Source organism: Xenopus tropicalis, chromosome 2 (assembly GCF_000004195.4).
Source record: "Xenopus tropicalis strain Nigerian chromosome 2, UCB_Xtro_10.0, whole genome shotgun sequence".
Taxonomy (NCBI): Eukaryota; Metazoa; Chordata; class Amphibia; order Anura; family Pipidae; genus Xenopus; species Xenopus tropicalis.
The window spans coordinates 65,362,710-65,387,105 of NC_030678.2; the positions used below are offsets into that span (position 1 = coordinate 65,362,710).

General features: G+C 41.3%; 1 protein-coding gene across 3 annotated transcripts in view; it reads right to left on the reverse strand.

Moving 5' to 3' along the window:
• bak1 (BCL2 antagonist/killer 1) overlaps positions 1-24,396 on the reverse strand; it is a 146,080-nt gene that overhangs the window by 13,800 nt on the left and 107,884 nt on the right. For all 3 annotated transcript variants that reach the window (XM_031896846.1, XM_031896844.1, XM_031896845.1), the window contains one exon: positions 9,665-9,811. In XM_031896846.1, the coding sequence (XP_031752706.1) occupies positions 9,665-9,811 (147 nt within the window). The remainder of the gene's footprint in view (positions 1-9,664; positions 9,812-24,396) is intronic.

A 24,396-nucleotide genomic window follows, 5' to 3' on the forward strand; every position in this document is an offset into this window, starting at 1 on the left:
CACCCTGGCATAAATAGTGTGACAGCATTTAAAATTGAAACAAATAAAATTCAATGGATGAAATCTAATTGGCTGTTAGTGGCCCAACCCACTTTTCCTATTTTTGAACTGCAGTCCCCCAGTGACCAACTCTGCAAAGTTTGGGGACTCAGGCATAACAATTGTGGGAATGACAGCATTTTACACTTCACCATTGGAACTAAATAGGTGAAATGTGATTGACTGTTGGTGGCTCCGCCCACTTTTTCTAACTTTGAACTGCAAATACCCAGTGACTAACTTTGGAAAGAATTAATACTTAAATAATGGCATCAGTTTAAATATAAACCAATGAAATTTAATGGTTGGAAATGGATTGGCTGTTGGTGGCTCTGACTACTTTTTCTAACCCTGAATACTTAGTCAGCGAGTGACTGACTGTGCAAAGTTTAGGAACCCTGACATAAATAGTGTGACAAAAGCAGCATTTTAAATTTAAACCAAAAATATTCAATAGGTGAAGTCTGATTGGCTGTTGGTGGCTCCACCCACTTTTTAAAACCTAAAAATGCAGTCCCCAAGTGACCCTGGTGTAAATACTGTGAGAATGAAAATCAATAGTTAAAATCTGATTGGCTGTTAGTGGCTCCATCCACTTTTTCTAACTCTGACCCGCAGTTACCTGGTGACTAGCTCTGCAAAGTGTGGGAACCTTAGTATTAATATTTAAAGAATGGCAGCAGTTTAAATTTAAACATATAAAGTTTATAGGTGAAATCTGATTGCCTGTTGTTGGCCCCGCTCCCTTGTCTAAACTTGGAATGTAGTCAACCAGTGACAAACTGTGCAAAGTTTGGGAACCCTGGCATCAAACCAATAAAATTCAATAGGTAAAATCTAATTGGTTGTTGGTGGCAGCAGGCTGAATTTCCCCCACTGAAAGTCAATAGGTTAAAATCTGCTTGGCTGTTCACAGCTCTGCCCACTTCATCCAACAATCATCATATTTTCATTCAGGCTGACTCATGTGATTCAAGTTTGTAAGATTGGCAGCAATTTCAATTTCCCCATTAAAGTCAATGGGTGAAATTTGATTGGCTGTTTTTGGCCCCTCCCACTTTTTTATTGGCCCCTCATTCGGGGTGACCCCATAATTATGTTATTCAAGTTTGGGGGGTGTAGCTTCGAAGCTGTAAGAGTGGCAGCAGTTTGAAAATCTTTCCTGTCAAAGTCAATAGGAAAATTGGGGTGTTCGGAGCGGCACCATAAAAAGACGAGGGGTGGGATCGCTTAGAAAAGCACCAGCAACCTGCTCCACTATAGGGCAAAGATGTGTGGAGAGTTTGGGTGTTGTACCCCTAAAACTGTATGAAGAGTAGCATGTAGAAAATGGGGGGCGCTAAAAAGAAGAAGAAGAAAAAGCGGAAGAATAAGCTGAAGTTGAAGAACATAATAACTTGATTATTTCAAAAACGGGGCAGGATTTTTCATTGATATATAGTTAATAATTCCATTCCATAAATCTTAAATTAGATTGTAATTTTCACAATAGCGACTCTTTAAAGTACCTAGGCACTTTCTGCCCTCTGCTCTGGAAAAAGCTGTGTAACAAAACATTTAGGAAAGCAGGCTGGAAAGTGCCAAACAAAGACTTCAGCTTTTCCTGATGCAGAGGGTAGAAAGTGCCAAAGTACTTACAGAGTAATGCTGAAAATGCAAGACATTAAACAAAATTCTGAGACGGTCACATGAGGCATGAAAATCAGGACAGTCCAGCAAACAGCATGGTTATGAGCAAGCAGTTTTAACAAGTTACAATCTCAACATCTATAAGCCACAAATTATACTTGGGCTTTAGCGAAAAGTTTTGAACTGTAAGAACATATTTAATTTCAGGTGGTGTGTGGTTCGGGAGGAAGGAGGGGGCATGTGGAGGGGACTGGGGTATCCCATGTGTATGGAATTTTGTTGTCCCTTATTTGCTGAGTTGCTGAACATAATGCAAGTCTGTTGGACAAAAATATTTGTAATGTAGTACCTTGATTCTCTATTGACTGGCAGGTCCTAGTAGCTGTGAATACACAGCCCTTGCTTTCAAAATAATATACATATGTGATTAATTGTTTGAGCATTTTAGAGTTTGGTGGCACCTAGGGAGCTGGGCTTATCATAATTCAAAACTTTCTGGATAATGGGTTTTTAGGTAAGGAATTCCATAGATGTATGTATGTATGTATGTGTAACTTTATTTATAAAGCGCCACAAGGGTACGCAGCGCTGTACAACCTTACAGAATACAATATTACACACAGGGAGGACAAGTGATATAATAAATAAATAAATACAATAAATATATATATATATAAGTGCCATGTGTTATGAGACACAGTGGGAAGGAGGTCCCTGCCCCGTAGAGCTTACAATCTAAGTGGTTGGGTAACATACAGGCGCAAATTGGAAGGTAAGAGTGCACCAGGTATGGGCATTTGCCCTTAAGCGCAGGACTGGGCAAAATAATGTTTTAGTGCTCCAGAAGGTAACAGCTGAGCTTTTTCTTAAAGAGAGTGGGTGAGTGTTCCCTACGGAGGGATTCAGGGATAGAGTTCCAGAGGTAAGGAGCAGCGAGATAGAAAGGTTTAAGACGAGAGAGCACAGTGGGTGTGGATGGTGTAAAAAGACGGAGGCTCTGAGAGGAGCAGAGGAAATGACCAGGAACATGCAGGGAGACCAGTGAAGAAATGTAGTGAGGAGCAGAGGAGTGAAGGGCTTTGAATGTTAGCAGAAGGATTTTGTAAGCTATCCTTTGCTTAACAGGTAACCATGCAAGAGAGCTTAAGTGAGGCTGAACAGGTTCCGAACCTCTTTGGAGAGAGAAGGAGGATCCTGGCAGCAGAGTTTAAAATTAATTGCAGGGGAGAGAGGTGGGAGTCTGGGAGGCCGGTTAGTAGGAGATTGCAGTAATCTAAGCGGGAAAGGATAAGGGCATAAATTAGTGTTTTAACTGTTACTCGTGAAAGAAAGGGGCGTATCTTGGCAATATTGCGGAGGAAAAAACGTCAGGTTTTGGCAGTGTTATTAATATGGTTAGAGAAGGAGAGTGACTGGTCAAAGATAACCCCAAAGCAGCATGCAGAATTTACAGGGTTGATGGTCATGCCATCAATAATAATGGTGAAAGGAGGAGGAGGGCCAGGTTTGGGTGGGAAGACCATGAGCTCTGTTTTAGCTAGGTTAAGTTTGAGCTGGCGTCGGTTCATCCAGGAGGAGATAGCCAGAAGGCAGTTACCAATCTGTGTTTGAACATCAGCAGTTAGTGCAGGGGTGTCTAAATATATCTGGATGTCATCTGCCTATAAGTGATATTTAAGACCAAAAGAAGAAATAAGGTCTCCTAAAGAGAGAGTGTACAGGGAGAACAGTAAAGGACCAAGCACAGAGCCCTGAGGCACCCCCACACTAAGCGGAAATGGGGTAGAGGATTTTTTAGCAAGAGCAACAGAGAAGGAGCAGTTAGAGAGATAGGAAAAGAACCAGGATGCTGCTTGATCCCGGATACCCAGAGAATAGAGAATTTGCATAAGGACAGAATGGTCGACAGTATCAAAAGCAGAGGAAAGGTCTAGGACAGTGCTGTCCAACTGGCGGCCCGCGACCCCCCTCTGTGTGGCCCCCCGCCTGTCTGGCTGCTTTGATGGCTTACCTTTGTGTAAGCTTTAAATGGTATCAGTACTGTGATTAACTGCCCCCCCCCCTGCATGGTTCTCACCTCAGATTCAGGCTGTAATCAGGCTGTATTGTTTAAATATGTAATCCCCTGTACTGTTCACACCTTTTAATCTCTGCATTGTTCTACCCCCTGCAGTGTTCACACCTCAGGCTCAGGCTGTAATCACACCCATTGTTCACTTCTTCACACCTCAGGAGCAGTAGAAACCCACAAATAATCCCTGCATACTACAAAAAGAACATATACTGAGGTGGTACTGCAATTAAAAAGTTTTTTAATATATAGTTATTGTGCAGACTGTAGGAGCAGTGCCAGTATTGTGTCACTGTAGGCTGCCTGTGCGTGAGCATAGGGCAAGCAGAGTATGGCACACACAGGCAGGGTAGGGCAGGCAGAGTATGGCACACACAGGCAGAGTAGGGCAGGCAGAGTATGGCACACACAGGCAGGGTAGGGAAGGCAGAGTATGGCACACACAGGCAGAGTAGGGCAGGCAGAGTATGGCACACACAGGCCAAGTTTGGCACAAACCAGCCAAGAATGGCACACACAGTGAAAGTATGGCACACGCAGGCAGGGTAGGGAAGGCAGAGTATGGCACACACAAAGGCAGGGTAGGGCAGGCAGAGTATGGCACACAGGCAGGGTAGGGCAGGCAGAGTATGGTAGGTTTTTGCTGTACTACAACCATTAATATGGGTATGGTCATGTGATAACATGGGTGTGGTTTCAAGTGGGTGCGGTTTCAAAAAGGGGAGTGGTCAAAACTGGCTTCCATTATCGGCCTTCCACCACGTAGGTCGGAAAAATTCCGGCCCTCGGTACAACAGAAGTTGGACAGCACTGGTCTAGGAGAATGAGGACTGAATAGAGTCCTTTGGCCTTGGCTGTCTGGAGATCATTTGCTACTCTACATAAGGCCGTCTCAGTGGAGTGCGCAGGCCGAAAACCAGACTGCATAGGGTCCAGCAGATTATGGGTGCAGAGGAAGTTACTGACACGAGAAAAGACAAGATGTTCCAGGAGTTTAGAGGCTACGGGCAGGAGAGAGATGGGACGGTAGTTAGAAAGGCAGGACGGGTTCAGCGTAGCCTTTTTAAGAATAGGTTTGACACATGCTTGTTTGAAGAGAGAGGGAAAAATACCAGAAGCCAGAGAGGAATTGAATATGTGGGTAAGAGCTGGAGTAAGGGCAGGGGCACACTGTTTTAGTAAGGATGAGGGCATAGGATCCAGTGAGCAGGTAGTAGGCGGAAAGGATCGGAGAAGCTGAGAAACTTCAGACTCTGTTACGAGATTGAAGGAGCTGAATACGGAGAGAGGAGATTTAGGAAGGTTGAGATTACCAGTATCTGAAGGTTGGGAAAATTGATTGCGGATAGAATCGACTTTGTTTTTAAAGAAGTCAGCAAAGTCCTGGGGGGTATGTTCAGATATGACTGATTCATTAGGTGAAGGATGAAGTAGCGAGTTAAATATGGAGAATAAGCGCCGCGGGTTTGATTTATTATTATTTACAAGTGTGTTATAGTATACTTGCTTGGCCTGGGATAGGGCATTATTGAGGCATACCATAAGAAATTTATAGTGGAGGAAGTCCGCTTTCACGCGTGATTTCCTCCAAATGCGCTCAGCAGATCGTGCACAGGAGCGCAGAAATCGCGTCTGAGGGTTAAGCCAGGGACGGGGATTGCGGGCACGACTGCGTTGTGGCTGCAGGGGGGCATGGGTGTTAATTGCGGATGAAAATAAAATAGAGTTGTAGGTATTTACCTTTAATTCAGGATCAGAGGATGCACAGAAGGAGGAGAGGCTAGAACTAAGAGAGTTATAGAGAGCAGTTATATCCACCCTTTGAGTATTGCGAATCAGGGTTTTAGGCTGAGCATTAGTAGAAGGAGAAGGAGACGCGTGCGAGATAGAAAAAGAGATAAGATGATGATCTGAAAGAGGAAAAGGCTCACTGTTAAATGTAGATAGATCTAGATTTTAGTAAAAGACCAGATCTAGGAAATGACCATCCTTATGGGTAGCTGTATTAGTCCACTGCCGGAGATCAAAGGAGGAGGTTAGATGGAGAAATCGGGACGGCCAGGGCTGAGGGGGGTCATCTTTATAGTAGTTGAAATCGTCTAAAATGATTGCAGGGGTGTCAGAGCATAGAAAAAAAGAGAGCCAGGATTCAAAGTCAGAGAGAAACGTAGCCAAGGATTTTGAAGAAGGAGGTCTGTAAACAACTGCCACCCGCACAGAAAGAGGGTGGAACAGCTGAACCGCATGCACCTCAAAAGAAGGAAACCTGAAAGTAGGAGGTATAGGGATTAGTTTAAACCGGCAATGAGGGGAGAGCAGAACCCCTACCCCTCCCCCATGGCCAGTAATGCGGGGAGTGTGAGAGAAGGAAAGGCTGCCATAAGAGAGAGCTGCCTCAATAGCATTATCATTCTGAGAGAGCCAGGTCTCTGTTATGGCAAAAAGGTGAAAAGACTTGGAGCAAAACAGATCATGAATAAAAGCGGCTTTGTTAGTTACAGAGTGCGTATTAAGAAGAGCACAAGAGAAGGGGAGATAAGAAGAGGAGAGAGTGGGAATTTGAATAATGTTGAACAGGTTAGCGGTTTGTGAGGGTTTTACCAGAAGAGGAGCATTGTGTGGGCGATAGGAAATGGGTATATGGCAGGGACCAGGATTAGGAGAGATATCGCCTGCGGCAAGTAATAGCAGTAAGGAGAGGGAGAGGAGGTGTGAGAATGATTTAAAATTGTTGTGCTTTTGCGAGGTATTGGTTGGAGCTGTTAGATTTTTCAAAAATGTATAAAGATTATAAGAGCAGCAGTGTGTAGAATGGAGCAGAGAAGAAGATATTGTTATGGAGTAGGGACAGTCAGCTGGAGGGCTAAAGGAAGAAGTTACCTTTGGAAGCACAAACATGAAAGATAAAACTAATAAGAGCAATGACATTATACAGGGATATCCAGTAAACTGGGTCCCGATTCAAATGGACTGAGGCTGGCCGGTCTTCTGCTGTTGCTTCCCTAGTTGCTCCTCCTGTTGCTCCTCTTGTTGAACTCCTTGTTAAACTCCTTTTTCAGTTCACTTTGGAAGGATTCACTTGTGCGCTGCAATCCTAGCGCTGCTTTGCTTTTCATTTTCTATGATTAATAAATCCCAGAAATGGGGGAAATAACAGAATTTTTCAATTGCTAGAAATTGAGTCTTCGCTGGTGAAAGATGATTTCTAATAAATTTGTTGGGTAGTCTTACAAATTGAGAAGGCAATAGGCAAGGACAGAAAAAAACTGCCTTTAAATTAATTGAACATTTTTTACTGATATGTTGGAAAGTAGCCTATTGTTACAATTTCTTTCATTATGCAAATACATTTTGGGTGGACATCTGCTTTAATTGTATTTTGATTTAATTAGAATTATTGGAACCTTGGTTGGTGTGGTTCTCTCCTAACAGGAGGACAGGCCTGGTGAAAAAACTAAGCAATCTATTTCACTGGGGGAAATAGAATTAACGTGTCCTTTAAGATCAGAGCTGTTGAAGTTGAATGTTTCCAGTGTGTAGTGTGAATTTAATTAGCAAGGAAATTGAAACCAATGAAAAATTTGAACGGGGTGTAGATTTTATGGAATAAAATGCCTGTAAGTTACAGAAGTATAAAGGTGGGCATTCATGCACCGATTATTGTACGAAACTTTGTATGGTTGGAGACCAGGCAACCGATATAGGTAAAAGCCTTGGATATCGCTCGCTTTGACAATTGGGCAGGGTTAAATGTTTTGATTGGGTGCCTTTGAAGGTGCCTGAACAAAGTAACGTTATTGCTGAATTGTAGTGTGTATGGCTACCTTAAGAAAGAAATGATAAAATGGTAGGTAAGATATGGCCAGACTTAGAGAATTTTGTACAGATAGTAGTGGGATGCTCTTTTTATCATCATCTAATTTTCCCAAAAATATCATAACAATGTGTTATTCATATTTTCATTATTACTCCTTGACCTTGGTGACTAGATCACTTGGAAATTCAGAGTAATTTCTAGCAGGGCTGAACTGATTGTAGTTCATTTTAAATGCAATCAGTGCTGCCCTGCAACATTTATTTATTAATTTTCAATTTTCAAAAGGTCTAGTCACCCTATATTGGAACAATTTTCTTGAATCTGATGAAACTGAATGGAGAGTATCTGAGCCCTTTACTGTAAGATTACTGCGGTGTTGCTATGGACTAGAAGCTCATACTGCAATATTACATTGTTTTCTTGACAGATTTAACTTGACCAATATAGGAAGAAGCACTACTTGTCTCACTGAATTTTGCAGCAAACAAGAGAGCATCTTACATATAACAACAGGGACTACACTTTTAGTAAAAGAGAGAGTGGTCCTCTCTCTTTTTGACACATGACAATGGGGGCTATGATTTTACTGACTTTCAGTTGAGCTAAAAGTAGGAGAAACTGAGAGGGAGGGCTTGGACTTCTTCCTAGTGATGTTGTGAGGGCAGAATCTATTAATACCTTTAAGAGTGGCCTGGATGAGTTCTTGAAGAAGCATTGTATCCAAGGCTATTGTGATACTAATATCTACAATTAATATTAATGTTTGTATATATAGTTTATGTATGTGAGTGTATAGATTGGTAAGTATATGTTGTGTGTGCTGGGCTTACTTGGAAGGGTTGAACTTGATGGACTCTGGCCTTTTTTAACCCTATGTAATGATGTAAAAACAATTCTACAATCTTTGATTAAGGGTTTGTTCCTGAAACACGTCAGGCCTGCGGACCCTACCATACCCTTGAATATTTGTAATCGTAAAGAATAGTTTTTACATGAAGAGTGCAGCCCTCTCTCCCAGTTTCTTGTGATTGCTACAGTTGGAGCACCCTTTTGATTAGTTTCACCCCCTTTTATGGAGACAAAGGGGGTGAGCTTGGGCATTTGTTTATTATTTTGCATGTCAGAGAAAATGAAAGTAGATTGCAAAAGGGCTTAGAAAAAGCACTCTGAGTAAGTATACATCAAATCAATTTTGGGGTTTTGTTCCTCTTTATTATGTGAAACGACGGTCAATACTAACTTTCCTGTAGATGCAGCCATGAAGGGATTTAACATAATGAATAAATATAAATTGCAAAATATTGTTTTTTTTTAACCATTTCTACAATGCCAACATATTTCCCAGTACTTTTGCAGATCTTATACATTATTCACATCAGTCCTTGCTCCAGTGCAGTTTACAAAACATTCACATAATCCATAGTCAATTTTATCAGGAGTCAATTAACCTTTCAGTATGATCTGCCAAGTGGGAAGAAACTGAATTACCCGTTGGAAACCCACACAAAGCATAGAGACAACATAAAAACTGCTTGCAGATAGCAACCAAGTTGCATTTGAACCAAAGACCCCGCTATCTGCCACTGCGGCATTTTAATGAAATGTTATAATTGTTATTACATTATCACTTTAACATCTCAGCATAACACAAAGGAGTCTATGGCAGGAAAAAAGAGAAATAAGACCTGTGTTTACAGCTAGTGATAGGCTATTGATAAGGCAAGCCCATCCCCTTTCAAATAGGAAAATATAGATTTTAGTCAGAAAGAGTGTCTTTTTATATGTTTATATAATATTTAGATATGTTAAATAATGAATATAAACTGTAACACCTAAAGTGCTTTGAATGAAACTCGCTAGAATTACAGCACTGGAGAAAATTAAGCACCCTATGATTACCAAGAAATATACAAGCAGAAATATTGCTACAATGTTTTCAGAACTGAATTACAATTATTTCCAACAATATTCATTCACTGATCTGTGTATTTTGCTTTCCAGCAAAAGTAAACACATTTTAATGACAGTATTAATCCTAATTTTCTGTTAATTTTGTCCTGAGGCATAAAACATGCAATCACATAACAAATGACATTTTTCTCTGTTACCTGGATGCTATCTTCTTGAAGTATGAGTAAGCATTGTCTAGACTGGGATTCAGATGCTTCAGAATGTCATCAAATTGTTCTTGATACCGCTCATTAATATCATCACCAATCTTTGCTAATTGCTGGCCAACACTGATAAGGTTTGTGCTGTGAGGAAATAGAGAAACATTGAATGTGATGACATAAAATGAGCTGATCGATCTCCATCTTGTACTTCCTGCAACTATAAATGAGCTGAATGATGAATAATTTAAATTACTTTTAGAGACATGCAATAATAGAAATTTCCTTAAAACATTTGGACCTCAGGCATACAGCTGTTTAAAGAGAAACTCACTTAGGGCAATGGCACATGGAATGTTTTGTCACCTGCGGTAAATTGAAAAAATGTCCCTAGTTTTTTCCACCAGCAATAATGTGAATATCCGGTAGGAAAATATATTATTGCTTCTACTTTCTAAAGTAGCCCAAAGTTTTATCATTTGTAAACTTTAGGCTACTTAGTGATGTGCATGTCAGTTGGTGATTCGAATTAGAGTTGGTAGGAAGGTCACTAGGGACATTTTGTTGCCCTCCATAACACAGATTTACCATGAGAACAAAACATCCTGTGTGCCATTGCCCTAATTCAATTATTAGTACACTCCAATCTACACCAAAGCTACACCTTTATTTCCCCTGCCTGTGAAACAATTTGCATTTATCTGTCAATATGGATAAAATATTGAAGTGTATATTGTTTTCATGGCCATGCACACAATTATGCTTTAACCCTATGTTTGCCAAGAACATAACTGTTGGCAGTTAAAGGCACAAACTGACAAAAATACAGTTGTTATACTGTTTGGCAGTTTATAAAAAGCTTTTGCTGAAAGCACAATGCGCTAGTCCTGCATTGATGTTTGTTGTTTGCTTTTGCCCATAATTATGCAAAGCGACAAGTTAGGTATTTTAACCATTGATCACTCTTCATGATCACTTATTTTACTGATTTGAAAAGCCAGCCCAAAAAATTCATATGTATCTTCATTATGTGGTCTCTACATGTCATATACTTTGGCGATACAATTAAATATAAAAAAAAAAAATTATAACCTTTGCCTCTCGTATCTGCTATCGCCCCCTTTGGCAAAAACAAACTCAAACAGGTGTCTGCTAGTCTCTTATACTGACTTGGAACTTTTTCCCATTCCAACATGTAGAATTTTTTCAGCTGCGCAATGTTTGAGGTGTTTCTTGCATGCTGATTTTGTTTCATGTCCTCTACAACATTCCGAAACCATTCTATTCTGTTGCCAAACTCTCCATTTTTTCAGCTATTCCTTGGGGGATTTTACTGTTATGTTTAGGGGCACTGTCATGCTGCAGGGTCCAATTTTGACTGAGCTCTGAGCTTCAATCGTCTGACACATGGGGGGGAATTCACAAAAGTGGTGATATTCCGACAAAATAAAAGTGGAGATAGATTTGTCGGATTTTACACCTAATTCACAAACATCTTTCTCCACTTTGTCTTTTAAACAGACAGTTTTCAGATTTTGTCATTTTCCCGACATTTTTTTTATGAATTTGCCTTTAACTGTTAGTAAATCTGTCTGTGCCATCAAACCCAGTCCCACAGCTACAGGAGCCTTGGGGTAAGGATTTTACCAGCAGGATTTTGCATTTCATATGCCATTTGCCATTTCACTTTGGGGCATTTCCGGAGGGGTAATTTTAGTTTGCCCAGGGAAACTATACATCATTTTTTCAGGACAATCTGGGCTTTCAAATGTTTTCTATATTTCTGTGTAATTCCATTTCTGTAACAAGATTTAATTGCCTAAAAACCTTCTTCTCTAGACCCTACTCATTACTGGTCAGCAGCAATCCGGCCCCCACACCAACATGCCCGGTGAATAGAGGTCCAACAGGACTAGGGCCCACTGGGTTTTTATCCAGTGCCCTGTTGGGGTTAGTCCAACCCTGTACCCCAATATCCCAGTTTGGGTGCCAGTGTGTATGTGCCACCAAGATGGCTGCTGGGAACAGGTGGGGGCCAATGCTGTCAAGCAGCTCTGTAGTTCTGGACATGCTATGGGGGCACAAATAAGTTGGGGCAAATGTCAGTGAAGTGGTTAAAGAGGGGGCACTGCTGCTAAAACTAAAAATTTGCCTGGGAGGCTTTACTTTTCCTTTTAATAAAAATGTTTACAATATATTCACACAAAATGTTATTATTGCCTCATTGATTAAGCTAAAACTAGCATAATCATGCAAATGTGAGGTAAAAACTTTTTATATATAAGATATAAATTAAACTTTTTTTAATCAGTGTTTTACGTGTTTATAAAATGTTAATGAGGCTTTTTGCACCTATTGTATGTGACATCCCTGCAGCAGGATCTTGACCAACTGGCAATCTGGGCAGCTAAGTGGCAGATGAGATTTAATGTGGATAAATGTAAGGTCATGCACCTGGGATGTAAAAATATGCAAGCCCCGTATACCCTTAATGGGACTGCACTAGGCAAATCCATAATGGAGAAGGACCTTGGAGTCCTTGTAGATAATAAACTTGGCTGTAGCAAGCAATGCCAGGCAGCAGCTGCAAGGGCAAACAAGGTTTTGCCTTGTATTAAAAGGGGTAGAGATTCACGGGAGGAGGGGGTTATTCTTCCCCTTTACAGAGCGCTGGTAAGGCCCCATCTAGAATATGCTGTTCAGTTTTGGTCTCCAGTGCTCAAACGGGACATTATTAAGTTAGAGAGGGTCCAGAGAAGGGCAACTAAGCTGGTAAAGGGTATGGAAAGTCTCAGTTATGAAGAAAGACTGGCCAAGTTGGGTCTGTTTACACTGGAGAAGAGGCGCTTAAGAGGTGACATGATAACTATGTATAAATATATAAAGGGATCATAGTAACATAGTAACATAGTAACATAGTAAGTTGGGTTGAAAAAAGACATACGTCCATCAAGTTCAACCATAATGCCTATACCTAACCTGCCTAACTACAAGTTGATCCAGAGGAAGGCAAAAAACCCCATCTGAAACCTCTCTAATTTGCCTCAGAGGGGAAAAAATTCCTTCCTGACTCCAAGATGGCAATCGGACCAGTCCCTGGATCAACTTGTACTAAGAGCTATCTCCCATAACCGTGTATTCCCTCACTTGCTAAGAATCCATCCAGCCCCTTCTTAAAGCTATATAATGTATCAGCCAGCACGACTGATTCGGGGAGGGAATTCCAGAACCTCACAGCTCTCACTGTAAAAAATCCTTTCCGAATGTTTAAATGGAACCTCCCTTCTTCTAAACGGAGTGGGTGCCCTCGTGTCCGTTGGAAGGACCTACTGGTAAATAAAACATTAGAGAGGTTATTATATGATCCCTTTATATATTTATACATAGTTATCATGTCACCTCTTAAGCGCCTCTTCTCCAGTGTAAACAGACCCAACTTGGCCAGTCTTTCTTCATAACTGAGACTTTCCATACCCTTTACCAGCTTAGTTGCCCTTCTCTGGACCCTCTCTAACTCAATAATGTCCCGTTTGAGCACTGGAGACCAAAACTGAACAGCATATTCTAGATGGGGCCTTACCAGCGCTCTGTAAAGGGGAAGAATAACCCCCTCCTCCCGTGAATCTATACCCCTTTTAATACAGCTCAAAACCTTGTTTGCCCTTGCAGCTGCTGCCTGGCATTGCTTGCTACAGCCAAGTTTATTATCTACAAGGACTCCAAGGTCCTTCTCCATTATGGATTTGCCTAGTGCAGTCCCATTAAGGGTATACGGGGCTTGCATATTTTTACATCCCAGGTGCATGACCTTACATTTATCCACATTAAATCTCATCTGCCACTTAGCTGCCCAGATTGCCAGTTGGTCAAGATCCTGCTGCAGGGATGTCACATCCTGGATAGAATTGACTGGTCTGCAGAGTTTTGTGTCATCTGCAAACACTGATACATTACTCATAATACCCTCCCCTAAGTCATTTATGAACAAATTAAACAAAAGTGGACCCAGTACAGAACCCTGAGGGACCCCACTGAGAACCTTACTCCAAGTAGAGAATGTGCCATTAACAACCACCCTCTGTACCCGATCCTGTAGCCAGTTTTCTATCCATGTGCAAACGACTTCACTAAGACCAATAGACCTTAGCTTAGAAAGCAGTCGTTTGTGGGGAACGGTATCAAATGCTTTGGCAAAATCTAAATAGATTATATCTACTGCATCCCCACTGTCCAGCTTCTTACTTACCTCATCATAAAAAGCAATTAAATTGGTCTGACATGACCTGTCCTTCATAAAGCCATGCTGATTACTGCTCATAATGCCATTCTCCACTACATAATTTTGAATGTGATCCCTTAACAAGCCTTCAAATAACTTGCCCACCACGGATGTCAAACTTACAGGCCTATAATTGCCAGGCTGAGATCTTACTCCCTTTTTAAATATGGGAGTGACATTCGCCTTCTTCCAATCCCTAGGTACCATACCTGATGAGAGTGAGTCTGAGAATATCAGAAACAAGGGCCACTGCAATTCTGCCCCTAGCTCTCTCAGTACCCGAGGGTGTATTCCATCTGGCCCAGGTGCCTTGTTTACATTTATCGTGTGTAACCCTTTAAGCACCATATCCTGTGCCAACCACTGTGTAGTTGGAGCTGAGGCAACAGTGAAGCTATTGGGTGGGACTTGGCCCACTGGCTCCTCTACTGTATACACAGAAGAAAAGAACTGGTTAAGCACATCTGCCTTTTCTGTATCCGCTGTAACCATATTGTTATTATAACTCAATGGGGCCACACCCTCAACCTGCATCTTTTTACTATTAATATACTTAAAAAACTTTTTGGGGTTAGTCTTGGCCTCGGCCGCGATGCGCTCCTCATTTTCTATCTTTGCCCTCCGGATTGCTGTTTTACAACACTTGTTACAGTGTTTATATTCATTAAACGCAGCTACTGTCCCCTCTGACTTATATTTCTTAAAAGCTTTCCTTTTTTTCCCTATTAACTTCTTTACCTCAGAGTTAAGCCACATAGGGTGATTCTTAACACTTCTACTTTTTCTTATTAATGGAATGAATTGAGAACAGTAATGATTTAATATCATTTTAAATGACAACCATTTCTGCTCTGTGTTTTTATCAGAAAACATAATGCCCCAATCTATGCCCTGAAGCGCTGCCCTTAAGGAGCTAAAATTTGCCTTCCTAAAATTCAGTGTCTTTGTTGCCCCCGTGTAAATTTGTTTCCTGCACCAAACATCAAATGAAATAACATTATGGTCACTATTACCCAGGGGTTCAACCACTTGCACATTTGCTATACGTTCTGGGTCATTAGAGATCACTAGATCTAGTATAGCATGGTTCCTGGTTGGCTCCTCAACAACTTGTGACATAAAGTTGTCATGCAGCAAGTTTATAAACTTGTTCCCATTTACTGTCCTGGCAGTACTATTGCCCCAGTCAATATCAGGGTAATTAAAATCCCCCATTATTATCACTTGCCCCAAACTAGCAGCCTTTTCTATTTGCAACAGGAGCTGGGCCTCCTCCTCTTCGCTTACATTAGGGGGTCTATAGCATACCCCTACAATTAGTTTGGTAGATTCTTTACTATCTGTGAGAAGCTCAACCCATAAGGATTCAGCTCCCTCTGTTCCCCCCATAACTTCCTCCTTAATATTTGCTTTTAAGTCGTGCTTAATGAACAGACACACTCCTCCTCCTTTTCTATTGCCCCTGTCCCTCCGAAACAATGTATACCCCCCAATATTAACTGCCCAGTCATGAGACTCATTCAACCAAGTTTCAGCAACACCAATCACATCATATTTCCGCTCCAACGCCAGTACCTCCAGCTCTCCCATTTTACCAGTCAGACTCCTTGCATTGGTAAACATACATTTAATACTGGTTCCGGCGTGAGAATGACGTGTAAACAACTTATGGGCCTCCCTGCCATTATCAGTATCCCGAAGCAAGTCTCCTCCCCCAATTTCCCTTACTATGCCCACTACCTCATCTATCCTGTCTACCACAGAATTTCCCGCTGCACCCTCCCCCCCCACTCCTAGTTTAAAATCTCCTCCAACCCTCTAGCCATCTTTTCCCCCAAAGCAGCTGCCCCATCATCATTGAGGTGCAGCCCATCCCTGGCAAAGAGCTTGTAGCCGATTGAGAAATCAGCCCAGTTCTGGAGAAACCCAAAGCCCTCCTCCCTGCACCAATCTCTCAGCCACGCATTAATCTCCCTAAGCTCCCGCTGCCTTCTTAATGTTGCTCGTGGCACAGGTAACATCTCTGAGAAAATTACCTTGGAAGTCCTCGCCCTCAACTTCGCACCTAGCTTTTTAAAATCGTTCTTGAGGACTTCCCCCCCTCCTCTAACTTTGTCATTGGTACCTATGTGTACCAAGACCGCCGGGTCTTCCCCAGCCCCTCCCAACAATCTGTCCACTCGTTCCACCACATGCCGAACCCTAGCACCAGGCAAGCAACACACAGTTCGGCATGTAGGGTCTTTGCGACAAATTACCCTATCCACCTTTCTAATAATTGAATCCCCTACAACTATAGCCTGCCTTCCCTTCCTAGCACTATTCCCCCCACCTGTATTAGAGGTGCCGGCTCCCAGGGTGCTCTGAGAGTCAGCCCGCTCCATACATGCTAGCTCAGAGCTGTCTTCCCCAGCATCTTCACCTAAATCATATAATAACCTTTCTAATGTTTTATTTACCAGTAGGTCCTTCCAACGGACACGAGGGCACCCACTTCGTTTAGAAGAAGGGAGGTTATATTTAAACATTCGGAAAGGATTTTTTACAGTGAGAGCTGTGAAGTTCTGGAATTCCCTCCCCGAATCAGTCGTGCTGGCTGATACATTATATAACTTTAAAAAGGGGCTGGATGGATTCTTAGCAAGTGAGGGAATACAGGGTTATGGGAGATAGCTCTTAGTACTAGTTGATCCAGGGACTGGTCCGATTGCAATCTTGGAGTCAGGAAGGAATTTTTTCCCCTCTGCAGCAAATTAGAGAGGCTTCAGATGGGGTTTTTTGCTTTCCTCTGGATCAACTAGAAGTTAGGCAGGTTATATATAGGCATTATGGTTGAACGTGATGGACGTATGTCTTTTTTCAACCTAACTTACTATGTTACTATGTTACAATGGAGACTCATCTTAACACATTCCCAAGTAAATGCTACACACCAACAGTGTTAGGAAAAGAGATATTTGAGACAAAATCCTGATAGTCTCCAACTTGTACTACAAATACTACAAATGAACGGAAACCTTTAAAGGAAAAATGAACTAAATAGAAGTTTCTCCAAACTTGATGCATAAACAACACCAGAACACACACTGCTGTAAAACAGGATGGGAACAACAGCTATTCAAAATATAGTACGAAGCCACAAAACAACACCTTGAAAGGAAAAACAAACAAGAGTTGCTCAAAGCTCAATGCATAAGTAGCACCAGACATGCATTACTATACAATAGGACCTCAGGAGCAACATTTATTCAAACTATTGTAGAATGCCAGAAAAACCTATATCATGGACAGTAATTTACTGAAAATATACAATCAAATGAATGTTATGTAAGTATTAATTTAGTCCCCTAATGGGATTAGTGTCCAGTTGGTGTATCCACTTCACCCTTTCCTTGATAGTGCTTTGGAAAGACTATGGGGACAATTTACTAGAGGGCGATAACACTTATCGCATGCTTTTTTTTGCATTAAAAAGCACGCAATAAATAAGTGCCGATTCGCCAAAGTCATATCGCATGCGTTAAATAGCGTGCTACCGCTATGTGTTATTTTTAACGCATTACGTTATTTAGCGAATGAAAAGAATACTAATGCACGATTCACAAAATCACATGAAGCGTTAACCGCGCGAGTTAGCGTGCAAATCTGTGCATATTTTAACACTTAATTGGGGGAGGCACCAGGCACAGTACATTGCTATTTTGGAGTGTTTGTGAAGGCAAGATGGAGCTTGCAATGGGATTTATGTTGGATTTGGAGGAGGATCAGCAAGTCCCTGAACGTTCTAGAGTGATGCGTCCTAGGCTTTTCAGGGAAAGATCCACTCTAGAGGGCTTAACTGAGGATGAAGTCGTCAGGCGCTACAGGCTAAATAGAGCTGGAATATACAGCCTGTATGAGCTACAGGACCCTTACCTGCAGCCACTGACACGCAGAAGCCACACTGTTCCTGGCATTGTGAAACTGCTGTGCTCCCTGCATTTTTTGGCCACGGGAGGTTTCCAGAGGGTTGTTGTTGTTGGCAATTGATTGCACCCATGTAGCTTTAAACCTGCCCCCCAAGACAGGGAGCACATTTTCCACAACAGGAAGAGCTACCACTCACTCAATGTACAAGTGGTGTGCGATGCACATATGAATATTCTGAGCATCGTGTCTGGCTTTCCCGGCTCCTCTTGCGATTCTTACATCTTAAGGCAGTCCGGGCTTCATGATGCTTTTGAAACTGGACAAATGCCTCACGGGTGGCTGTTAGGTAAGTATTTGTGTCATGTCTAGCACAACTTGCCCACATTTGCCTTCTGTCTCCCACTGTCAAACTAGGCCCTGCCTGCCATGAGCTTGTTTTGCAATTTGAAAAATGCCCTCTTTTGCCAGTGAGTCAAAGCAGCTACTTGTAGTGTCACCTATCAGTCTCACACTGTCATATCTGTTGCAAAAGGGCTGTGTTTTGACAGAGGGAGACTGGAAGCAGCTTATTTTTTGCAGCATCTTATTACATCTTATTTTATTTCAGGAGATGCTGGCTACCCCTGCTCTAGGTGGCTCATCACCCCCATTCACAGGCTGCGTACACGGGCTGAGTGTGCTTTTAACGAAGCACATGTCAGAGCGCGGTCTGTGATTGAGTGGACATTTGCAGTCCTTAAAAGCCGCTTCCGCTGCCTGGATAAGTCAGGAGGCAGCTTGATGGACAGTCCGTCTAAAGTTTCACTAATTGTGGCTGTGTGTGCTGTACTGCACAATTTGGCTAACCGGCATGGATTACCTGGCAATGTGACTGAGGACCTAGATGACCCCATACATCCCCAATATCCTGTCCGAGGTGTGGATGCGGAGGGAATGAAGTCCGGGCAGAAATCGTTACCAATTATTTTTCCTATAAGTACCTACAATCTTTAATCCTATAAACAAGAAATACCAAACAACTTCTCCAAAAAAATGTTTTTATTTACAGGGAAATAATTTGTCCACAAAAGAAATGCTCCTTTCTTTTATTTCTCACAGCAGTAGTGAGTGCTAACTAAGGCTGATGTGGATTTGAGCAGGTGATTCCCCCACCCCCAACACAAATAGAAAAAAGAGAAATAACTATTTACAAAGAACATAGGCCTAATGTGTATTAATATTATTTCTTAATACAATCATTTACCACTTAAACAAAAAAAAAAAGTTTACTGGCACATTTATTTCTTTTTACGCAGCTGTCTAGTGGGAGCTCTAGTAGTAGAGCGTGTTGGCTTAATTTCCTTTTGCCCATGTGGTATGCTCTCTAGCAAGGAAATTTGTTTTTGTATAAGTGCATTTTGATTTTCCAACAATGCCACTTTTTGTTGTTGGACTTTCAAATGCCCCTGATGCAGGCTTAACATACTGGCCTCGTATGTGGCTTGTCGTACCTGACCCTCGTCATAGGCATTAGTGGCAACACAAAAGTCCACATGTAAAGTGTCTTTTTCATTAAAGATTTGTTGTGCCAAATTATGGATCTGTGGAATCTTTCACAGGTTCCCCTATTAAGGAGGGGGCACATGAGATGTGCTGGTTTTGGCCATGGGTCTGATGTGGTGTTGGGGATTTTCCACGGTCTCATCCTCGGAAAATAAGGCCACGTCACTGCCACATTCCACAGCCCCTCTGTTACTAGCAACCCTACTGAATGTAGCTTCTTCCATTTCAGGATGCCCATGTTGTGGGGAGTGGAGCAGACTAGAGGAGAGACTGTCCAGCAGAGCGTCTTTGGCCACTTTTGGAAAAAACAAAAATAAATTATTTAAATGTTTGTAATTATATTCATGATACCAGGCAAACTTCATGGACAATAATGTTTATCATTTGTTTTACAACATGACAAAGTTTATTTTACAAAAACAATTTGTGGACATTGATTCATTCCAAATGAGCAAAAATGGTAAAATGTTTTGCCATACAGAGTGCAAGGGCAAAATCAAGTTGAAAAGATTGACTGTCCAACAGTACAAGATGAACTGAATGCACCTAACCCAGCAAGACACACTTGTCCAATAACACACATATCTTATTAGCAATACACTGCACTTCTGTAATTGAAACACCTGCAATATACACGGACACAATTCACCCTACAAAATTAGGAAACAATATTACCTGGATTGTCTGGCTTTGCTTGTGCCAGGTGGTGGTAAGGCTGAATCTGTTTTAGAAAACTTTGTATTCCATTAATATTAAGCTTCTCTGCAAGAGTAAATACACTTGTATTAATGTCATTACACCTACCTTTGCCGACATTCATGTCCGAATCAAAGATGCTAGCGACACCAGTCACGCTCTCTGCATGTTTATAAGGCATCAGCTGCTCCTCATACCTTGTGAAAAACACTTTTTTGGAAGGGCCACCTCCAGTTCCAGACCTAAATAAAATATATGAAGGCTTTTATTGTGTTGCCTCCAATAAGCAAGCCATAACAACACACTCACTTTTTGTTATGTTGCCCCAATCAATTCCCTTTACTTTCAAGTGTAACAATACTAAGGTATGCTCTGACACAAACCCTACTTAAATGCTGCAAGTTGCTGCCAAGTGGCCTCGCTAACTCCCACGGCTCTCCCTTATACTCTGTATTAAACAATAATCCTCCTTCATAAAGGAGAGTACAGGGCATTAACTATTTTGGGAAATATTTATTAAATTACTCCCCTATTTACTGTCCTAATTTGTTGTTCTACTCCACAGCTTTTAGGACATAAGTTGCGCACATAATAATAGGCTTGAGATACATACATTACATACAAGAAAAAAAAGCAGGAAAGAAGCCAAAAAGGAAGGAAAGACAGTAAGCCAAAAGGAAAAGCAGATTGAGGAGAAAAGCAGATTAGTGTTAAATAGAAAGATGAATGTAAGATATTTACCTGTATCTGGAGTCTTCCGCCAGTTTTTTCTTTAGGAGCCTTTTTATGTCCTGATACCGCTTTTTACAGTGTTGGACACTCCTTAGACACACCACAACACTATTGCAGCATATTTGCCAATGCTTTGGTCGAACACAGGCACCATATGTTCCACCAGAGCCTCATTCTCAAATTCAGAAAATGTGATATTTCGGAACCTGCTCTCCTGTTTTTTTTGCTTGCTCCTTTTTGGTGATGGGGGGGGGGGTAAGTTCCTCACTTTCCTCTCCACTGGCTTCCTCTGGCGGATATTCTCAGTCTGTGCCCTCAATATCAGAAGCCAGGCCTCTCTCCCTCAGTGTCACTGCTAGAGCCATGTGACAGGCCAGATGTTGTAATACTTGCAGTTGTCCCTTCCTCTGCAGCTTTGGTGGTGTGGGATAAAACCTGCTTGGTTCATGTAGGTATTCAAATTTCCTTTTTGGCCTCTCTTGCCTGTGCCTCCTCTGAGATTCCTCAGTCCCCAGCCTACCTTGGTGTTCTCTGTGTTTTTCCACCTTTTTCCCACTGCCACTGCTGGCTTCAACACTGCTCTTGCCTTGCCTTGCCAATTGTGCACCTGCACCTTGCGCGCTCTCTACATTTACAGCGCAACTGCGCAAAATGGCGTTAGTCATGTGGTGTATGACGTATAACGCTTGCGTGCAGAATTTCGCGCCTTAATACCGTGTGCGTAAATTACCATGCGCGTGCGTAAATTACTGCGTGCTGCGTAAATTACCACACGAAAGCGATCTTCGCGAGTTAAATAACGCAAACAGCATCGCGTCTTAATTATGACGCGTGTCCTTTTAGTGAATCGCTGCATGCTATAAATAGCACTTGTTACGCACTTTATGCATCATATCTAGAATTTTCTGGTTATATGCAATACTGATTTGCCCATATGTGCCAGCAATGGCTAACCGGTAGTTAGCCATCCCTTTCTTTTAAAATAAATGCATGGAAATTAGTTTATTTGTAGTTTCAAAAAATAAAAATAAAATTGAGAAAAATTATAGGGGCACATTCATCAAATCATGAGTTCGAATCGGATCGGATACTATAATTTCTGATGATCGCAAATATCACGACAATGCTTACCAAAAAATCATCACGATAATATCGTATTGGCACTGCGAAAGTCACAAAATTTTCATAACAAACGATTGTAAACAGCGGGAAAACCTTGCCGACTTTGATCCTTCTGTGCATGATTTTGGAAGCCTCTCATAGGAATCAATGGCACTCTACAGCTCCAACCTGGCCCAAGGAAAGTCACGATAACGAAGCTTGAATGAATCCAAAACTTTCGTACTCGGCGCAACAATATGATTTTGTCGCACATATTTTGTTGCAAGGTACGAAATTGTCGTGCAAGGTACAAAATTGTCACAGAAAATACGCTCGGAGCATTCATACAGCAATTTTTGGACCTGCACCCAGGCACCAGCAACCTACCTACACGTGAGTGCCAGCATATTTTTGGAAGTATATATATATATATATATATATATATATATAGTCCTTTTAGTGTCTGCACTCCAATGCAAAAAATTAACAAAGCGGGGTGCAAGTCAAATTAAATGTATAAAACCACGTAGCTCCTACATACTGCCATAAAAAGTTGTTAGGCGCCAAGCATATAGGAGCTACATTTTCTTTATCTTGTGCTTGTTCTCTGCACTCGCCGCTTAATCCGAGTGCAGAGAACGAGTGCAAGGTAAAGAACCCCCTAGAGAACGAGCACATGGGGGGAACGTGTGGCCCCTGGGGCGCGATCACCCAAGGGCCCCATAGGAAAAGCCAGACATGTAGATTCTAAATGCACACAAAACACATTTTGCCTAGTGTACACACACTTACGCAATTTTTTGATTTTTTTTTATTGCCTTGTTTTTTTCGTCTTGCCTGAAAAAAATGTTTTATTGCCATTGTGGATAGCGTATTCACTAACCACACTGCGCAATACCTTTTGTGTATTATTGTGGTGTTTTTATTACATTTTCTGTGATTTGGGTGCATTTTTAGTCATTTTATTGCATTTTTAGCCACTTTATTGCATTTTCAGTTATGCATAGTTGTTGTTCGCTTCACTTTGTCTGTAAAACTAATTTACCCAAGCCAAAATACTCAAACTGTGATTCTGACTGCAGATATCACTAAAAAAAAAAAAACATTGATTTTAGTGATTTTTTGGGGATTTTAGCAATTTTATTGCATTTCACATCATGTTCTTTGCTACTTGTCTTTGCACATGGACATTTTGTCTGCTGTATTTAAATTTGGCTTCCTCTGTACACCACAGAGTTTGGTAAATCTATGCATATTGGGCATCAAACTGTTTAGTAGACCCCTGGCGTTCATATTTAGAGTGTTTTATGTTGGTACGTTACGAAATGTGGGGTACATAATGGGGCAAAATGCAAGCTTTGTGATGATTTTCAGAAATGTTATAAAAAACGTTCTGTTTAGCATAGCTTTGTAGTTTGGTAGTTTGCAGTAGAAAGATGTATTTACCCATTTTTGTTTTGTCAGAATGTGTATTTTCAGAAAATGTATGGTTTTCCATACTGTTATGGGGTTTTATGGCACATGATACACATACTGGGTGCAAAAACAGCACAAGCTGGACTGTCATTTGTGAAAATTCATCTGGTGTTCCTATTTGGGGTGATCTGCCTTGTTTGAGATAAATGCGGCAAATTGCAACATTTTTAGGCGATTTTCTGAAATGTCATAGAAACCACTAACTTTAGGAAAGCTTTGCAGATTGGTACTTTGGTGTAGAAAGGACTCTTTACCCATGTTGGATTTGTCAGAACGTGTACTTTCCAAAGATATATGGTTTCAGGGGTCACCCTACATTTCTGCAGCTTCTATCCAACATAAAACTGCCATGTGTGTATGAAGTAGGTAAAGGTAAGCCATGAAATTAGTGTGCACAAGGTATATTGTTTATCGCATATGTTGCAGCTTTAATAATTAGAAGCCTTTATAAACCTTCTCCTGGCGACACCCAGTGCTTGATCATCAGGCTGGTGGCTGGTTGAATCAACTTGCTTTCATTTCAACTAAAAAGGGATAAGTATTCTTTACTAACTTTATCAAAACCATTGTGTTTTTTTACTGTTGGGTTTTATTTACTTTTTTCATAAGTAATTGTTGTTTTTGGAGCTAATTTACAAAGTTTGTGGGATCCATAGGCTTACAGCAGGTTACATTCCCTTGTAATTACCCTCAGCTTGAGGAGGGTGGGGTTTGATTAGTTCACCTTTACAGACTGCATAAATAGAACCACAGGCAGTCCAGTGAGCTGCTTACTAACAGGCTGGTGGCTGGTTGAATCAACTTGCTTTCATTTCAACTAAAAAGGGATAAGTATTCTTTACTAACTTTATCAAAACCATTGTGTTTTTTTACTGTTGGGTTTTATTTATTTTTTTCATAAGTAATTGTTGTTTTTGGAGCTAATTTACAAAGTTTGTGGGATCCATAGGCTTACAGCAGGTTACATTCCCTTGTAATTACCCTCAGCTTGAGG